Genomic DNA, 7,012 nt, shown 5'->3' with positions numbered 1-7,012 from the left:
CAATTAAAAAAAAAAAGTTTAAACAGAGTAGTGGCTTAAGTTCAACATCAAAATTACCCCTTACAAATACAAGTCTCACCATTAAAGGGTAAAGGGTTCCAGCCTGGCTTGCTGGTTTTACTCCTGTGAGAAAAGTCAAAGACAGCCAGAGGCTCCCAGCCTTTCCCCAGTGAAGGTCCAACAAGATGCATTTTCTGCTAAGAAGGTAGCAAACTCTAACTAGCAGAGCCTGTGTCGTGAGTGACAATTGTGCCCCCACCTCCCAACATAAAATAGATGGCAAAAAGAGTTGGACTACAAGAGTTGCCAACAAGAGTTGGCAACAAGAGTTGAACCACTGGAAGCAGAGTCCTATGCATCTTAAAAAGAATCACTTTGCTAGCTGCTTCCTATACCTGGAGTCAGCACATTCAGTGTCTGAAGAGGACTAGAAATGCCAGCCCTCAGTGTCCATGCTAAACTGGCAGGAAGTTTTCATAGTCCTGACCAAATATGCCTTGTGAAACCAGGCTGAAGACTGACATCCAAAACAGACCAGCACAGCAGAAGGAAAGACAAGCTTGTTTCTCTCTGCAATCCCAACACATTTCTAACCACTTTCAGAATTCTGAGCTTGGACAGGCTCATGGAGGATGAAGGAGGAAAAGCAGTCCCAGAAGGGAGAGATTTCCGCTATGCACTTGCAATGTCCTTTCCTTTTTAGAGGGAACAACCCAGCTGAAAGCTGAAGCTTGAATAAAGAAGTTTCTTTATTCATATTCGTCCCTGAAAAAGAGTTAACAGTTTCATTTTTTCAACACAGAGGCTTTCGGAATTAATGTGTCTGTCTGGTAATGCAAGTTCTCTAAGCTACTCTCCTATGACATGTGACCTAACAAGGAATGTAATTTTTCAAGTGTTATAATCCTACAGACTTAAATAGGAAAAAAATGTGTATTTTAAATCTGGCATTAGCTTGTCACTGTTCAAAGAGTCAACGAGAGCTCAAAAGGAGAATTTCTTCAGCTTTCCATACCCTAGTCCTTTCCTTCCAACCTCTGTCCCACATCCACATACTGAATTTATGCCAACTTTATTTCAAGTTACGTATCTTTTCCCTATTAGGCCTATTACACAGCATAGCAGCAATCAGAAGCCACTATTACCTTCAGGGCTCTTCAAGTCCTCATCCCTGGGAGAATGGCCTGGATGGTCTCTTATACATCACACTGCCATCTACATCTCTATATACAAAGGCAGCTCCTAGCACCCAGTTTAGTTCCTTAGGGGTAGCAACAAAAGACCCCAACAAGTCAAAGGCAGGAAAGACAAAGAAACATATCCTAAGAGGTCAATCTAGGAAACCTGCAAAGCTGGGTATGTGGGAACAGTAAAATGTTTTAATAGCTGAAAAGATCCCAGAGGGTCAGGTACACAGCCACATGGGTCAAGCAGGACTCACTTTCCTAGGCTGGTTTTGAGTTCCTTTCCAAAATTCTGTAATGTGGGAAGAAATATCCAAACTGTGAACTGAGCTTCTTACTAGTGTCCTGAAAAACATTTCCTTTAAAAAGTGCATAAACTTGTCTGAGGGAACTGAGACACCAGGAAGACCAAGTGTTGATGAGGCTGGAAAAAAAAAGCTGTCCAAATAAAATTAAGACACAACAGATTCAAGGATGACTTCTGCAGGCTCATGCTAATTGCCAGCACACCAGGCCTCCCCTATGCTTTTGGCAGCAATATCTTTTCTTAAAAACAGAGTAGGATAGGGTGGAAAGGAGGCCGGGGAATAGACTTCATGAAAGATGAGGTGGCAGATCAACGATAGTGCTCTTCTACTTATAAATGGTGAGTCTGATGGTGATGGTGAACACAGGCTTATGAACAGGACAACAGTAACTAAATGACTCAAGTGACAACCACCATCACAGCCCAGCTTCTGATTTACAATTTTCAACAATCATCAAAGTTACTGTAAACTAAGTACTGTAAGTCTGCGTTTTCTTGAATGGGGTTCAGGACAAACAGGCAAGGGCTCGGCAGGGCATTGGTTATCCCAGTTCATTGCAGGAGACCCCAGCGATGGGGGAGCTGAGCCTCAAATTCTGGTTTGCACCACCTGCTCTTTCTGCTTGTCTCTTTTCCCATCCAATTCAATAGATTCCACAAAAAGCTCTCCAGGTGCTCACTGTCCTTGGTAAGTATACAGCAGGGTGAGAGGGGCATTTCCTAAATATCCAGTTTTTCTTGGTCAGCTTATTTTGTTTAAACACACACCGCAGAACACTCCTGATGAAGGGGGGAAAATGCAGTTTCCTTAACTCGAAAGAGCTATTCAAAAAAACAAAACAGGAAACTGCTCCAAACAAAAATCAGCAGAACAAAACAGAAATACTCAGAGGCTTGTAGAATAAGACTGAGCATATTAGTTACTCAGAGTCACAGTATCGTGAGACCACCACTCCCTTTCCCGCTGTGCGTCCCTCACCCGCCCCATCCCCATCTTCAGCTCCACTATTTTGTGCATTACTATCCCCAGATGTGGGGACAGACAAGTCCTCCTCAAAGCTTTGTCGGCTCAGTACTTCTCTCCTGGAATAAACTCCTTGGCATCTGGGTTCAGGTTACTTTTGCTCTGAAACAAGAACCAAGAGATAATAAATCCTAAGGCAAGCTGCATTTTAAAACTTCCCCAGTCCATCATTATCAGTACCTTCCCCTTAGCTTCAGGGAGAGAAAGAAAGAAAATTCCTTGTAACTCAGGCTGTTATTGCTAGGTTGTTCTCAACTGCTCCTGACATAGCCCTGAGCAAGCGAATCTTCTTCCTTCTTTAGACTCTTGTTTCCTTCCTGATGCTTTCCAAAATCTCCTCAGAGGCCTGTAAGTTCAACTCCAAGAAGAATTTTTCAATTAATTGAGTACCTTAACTTGGTGAAAACCGGGGTACTTGATCAGACCAGGTTGGATACCACAATCTCTATTTTTCTTCATTTTTCTGTACTCTCTTTGGTTCTCTACTCTTGTGAATATGCAACACCTTAGCAAACCACAGGGAAAGATTGTTCAGAATATGAGTTGTGTGAAAACTATATTGCTCACAGACTTTTTTTTTTGAGACAACCTTGCTCTATCGCCCAGGCTGGAGTGCAGTGGTGCAATTTCAGCTCACTGCAACCTCCGCCTCCCAGGTTCAAGCAATTCTCCTGCTTCAGCCTTCCAAGCCGGGACTACAGGCATGCACCACCATGCCTGGCTAATTTTTGTATTTTTTTAGTAGAGATGGGGTTTCGCCATGTTGGCCAGGCTGGTCTCGAACTCTAGACCTCAGGTGATCCACCCGCCTCAGCCTCCCAAAGTGCTGGGATTACAGGTGTGAGCCACTGTGCCCAGCCTGCTCACAGACTTCTGACACTACATAAATATGAAAGGCAGGAAATTCATTTATCTGTTTTTCTAATTCTAAGTGGAGAAAATGACCTCTCAGGAGTACATTTCTTCCAAAATGAAGAGTTAATTTTTATAGCAGAATCATTTAGAAGTATATTAAATACAGATTTGAGGGACAGTAAAAGAGAAGAATAGCGGCAAATGATAACTTGAGAAGAAACTTCTTCAGTGTTCACATTGTTATCCTTAATCCCAGTTCTACTTTGAAGATCCCATTAGAAAGTAAAGGTTGGTGGCATCCAATCCTGGCAAGCAAAAAGAAAATAAAAGCTGGTGATGCTGGCAACAGTACTGTTTTATAGTGCTTTATGAGGAATGCATCTTCAATACACCCCTTATTAATAATGCCCATAAAATGAGTAAAGAAACAACAGCTCACAGGGCTCCAGAGACTTGTTGAGGGTTGTAGGGCCAGAAAGAAAGTCTGTCATTCCAAATCCTATATTCTTTTCACTACATAACATGAGGAACTACATATGGCTCTTACCAAAATATCTTCAGAATCATGACCTTCACTGACTGACAGTCCATTTAACTGCTGTTGCAACTGTCCCATGGCCTGAGGCAGGTCTCGTGATGGAATAAACCAGTCTTGGTCTTCTTCATCCAGCATCTCTTGGAAGCAGCGGTCCAAGAAGTCTTGCTCCTGCAGTTCCTCCTCCACCTAGCAAGCAAAGGGGAGTAGTTCAGACTTACTGTCACAGAGGGACTTACCCCTTCCAGTTTTTCCTTCACCTCTTTCCTTCAGAAGTTATTACTCTGCAGTTAAGAATGATCTTGAGCTGGGTGTGGTGGCTCACAACTGTAATCCCAGCAATTTGTGAGGCTGAGGCAGGAGGACTGCTTGAGGCCAGGAGTTTGAGACCAGCCTGAGCAACATAGCATGACCCTGTCCCTACAAAAAAAAATTTAAAAATTAGCCAGGCGTAGTGGTGTGTGCCTGTAGTCTCAGCTACCTGGGAGGCTGAGGGTGGAGGATCACTTGAATCCAGGAGGTCAAGGTTTCACTGAGCCAAGACTGTGCCACTGCACTTCAGCCTGGGCAACAGAATGAGACCCCAATTCTTAAAAAAAAAAAAAAAAAAAGAAAAAAGAAAAAGAAAAGATTTTATGATCTTACCTGGGGTCTAAGGGATCTAAGGATTCAATGTGTCTAATGACTAGCTAGAGATAACATAATTTTTATTTTTTCTCAACCAAATTCTATCAGTAGTAAGACTAAGAAAATAGTTATTCACAATAACAGAAATTCAAGGTCTCCGCAGATGTTCTACGATCTCTAATAGGTGATACAGATGTCACGGAAAATCATTTTAGAGCCTAAAATTCTTTTTTTCAGTCTTCTTACAAAGTAACCCTTCTTAAATTTCCCATTTTACAAGAAGTATGAAAAAGATACAGCAAGTATATAAGTTCATGACCTGGCTAGCGGAGATAAAATCAAAACCAATGCTCTCAGCTTTCGGCCATTTTTTGGGTAAGGAAACCCTCAAGAGAGAAAAATACTTTCAGAACATTAGGAAGACATAAAGAACACTTTTTGGCATACCACTAGAAAATTATATAATCAATGTAGTATTCTTTCAAAAGATGAAATAATATGAATATTTAAACAACTCTGCATTTCTTAAACATTGCCCTAAACTAAAGCAATATATGTCTAGGATATTTTACACTTCTTTGCAGACATTGTTAACTCTTAGTAAAGAGTGTGGTTCGCTCTGCCGATTTCAGTGTCTTTGATAGGCCTCTTGCTTCATGTTTGTCATCCCTTTCCTGCAGGCTGCCTGGTGACAGATTCACAGCTCACTAGCACCACCACCAGAAGTGAGGTCAGGCAAAAAATAATTACCCAAATTAGAATATACAGTTACCTAATGAATTCAGAGGAAAAGTAACTGGTAGTGAGACTTAAGAATAGTATTTGAACATTACAGTTAGCCACACATGAAAATTAGACCATTATGAAGTGCTTAATAAAATATTCTCATGCCACAAGAAGTAACATGACCACTTAAGAGCTGCCCTGACTGTACAAGAGCTTAACAGCATGCTCGCTCTTATTAAATTTACCCCTGTTCACCGGCACAACCAATGAAAATGGTTGCTGGGCACAGAGGTTTAACAGAAACATGCTATGTGCAATTCACACAGATCCTGATAGAGCCACATTAGGTGGAAACTGCTGTCTGTCCCCTTTAAACTTGTTTCCTTCTTCCCAGAGCACCAGGCTGTTCAGTTAAAATCACATTTGTCACCTTACATGCTGTATATGGTCAAATGACTATTCATCACAAAATGTTCCCACAAGGGGCGTGGACACTTTGGCATCCCTTGGTTAAAAGGAGACCCCTTGCCGTGGCCTTTGGCTCTCTCCCTTTCCCAGCTGCTGGACTTCACAGTGTTCCCTCAGCCACTCAGCTGATATATGCCCCGGGGGTGGCAGAGCAATACCGTGGAAGGGACCAAGTGGGCACCAGATCACTTGTCTATCCAGAATGCTTACCTTGGGCTGTTAACCTCACAGAGATATAAAACAATGCATTACTGCTGAGTCTTTGTTGAAGCAGTCTAGCCAACCCCCACCTCATGTACTTCTCTATTTCAGACTCACATCCTGCCAGTCCCCGAGGTCCCATTTGAGGCATGCCATGCTGACCTGTCTGCATATAGCTGCTGTTTCCCACAAATCTATACCCAATAACACAGGGCATTAGACCAAAACAGCTTTCTTTCATAAAATAAATTTCCTCACCTTTTCCCATAACACAAATTTTCCATGAGAACATTGCAAAAGGAGAGCAGAAACTAGATTTTTAGGAACTGGACTTAACCACGTCTAATTAATGAAAAATATTATATATGGGCACATGTTTTATTGCATTTTGCTGTACTTTGCTTCACAGATACTGCATTTTTACAAATTGAAGGTTTAGGGCAACCTTGCATCAAGCAAGCCTATTGGCGCCTTTTTATCAACAGTATGTGCTCACTGTCTGTGTCACATTTTGGTAATTCTCTCAATATTTCAAACTTTTTCATCATTATTATATCTGTTATAGTGCTCTGTAATCAGTAATCTTTGATGTTACAATTTTTTAAATTTTAGGTTTGAAGTACATGCGAAGGTTACATAAACACATGTCACAGGGGTTTGTTGTACATATTATCATATCACCAGGTATTCAGCTCAGCACCCAATAGTTATCTATTCTGCTCCTCTCTCTCCTCCCACCCTCCTCCTTCAAGTACACCCCAGTGTCTGTTGTTCCTTGTGTTCATAAATTCTTATCAGTTAGCTCCCACTTATAAGTGAGAACATGTGGTATTTGGTTTCCTGTTCCTGTGTTAGTTTGCTAAGGATGATAGCCTGCAACTCCATCCATGTTCCTGCAAAGGACATAATCTCATTATTTTTTATGGCTGCGTAATATTCCATGGTGTATATGTACCATATTTTTTTTTATCCAGTCTGTCACTGTTGGATGGGCATTTACTTGATTCCATGTCTTTGCTATTGTGAACAGTGCTGCAATGAACATTTGTGTACATGTGTCTTTTTTTTTTTTTTTGAGAAGGAGT

General features: G+C 41.5%; 1 protein-coding gene across 2 annotated transcripts in view; it reads right to left on the bottom strand.

Annotated features, from left to right (window-relative positions):
- Nucleotides 1-1,359: 1,359 nt before the first annotated feature.
- The window catches only part of PAIP2B (poly(A) binding protein interacting protein 2B), a 41,377-nt gene continuing 35,724 nt past the window's right edge, over nucleotides 1,360-7,012 (bottom strand). For both annotated transcript variants that reach the window (XM_011945204.1, XM_011945202.1), the window contains exons 3-4: nucleotides 3,918-4,094; nucleotides 1,360-2,617 (exon numbers count right to left, since the gene is read on the bottom strand). In XM_011945204.1, coding sequence (XP_011800594.1) covers nucleotides 2,561-2,617; nucleotides 3,918-4,094 — 234 coding nt within the window. In that variant the 3' untranslated portion in view covers nucleotides 1,360-2,560. The remainder of the gene's footprint in view (nucleotides 2,618-3,917; nucleotides 4,095-7,012) is intronic.

The sequence above is a fragment of the Colobus angolensis genome, unplaced genomic scaffold (assembly GCF_000951035.1).
Source record: "Colobus angolensis palliatus isolate OR3802 unplaced genomic scaffold, Cang.pa_1.0 Scaffold24, whole genome shotgun sequence".
NCBI classification, from domain to species: Eukaryota; Metazoa; Chordata; class Mammalia; order Primates; family Cercopithecidae; genus Colobus; species Colobus angolensis.
This window is presented reverse-complemented; position numbering and strand designations above follow the sequence as displayed.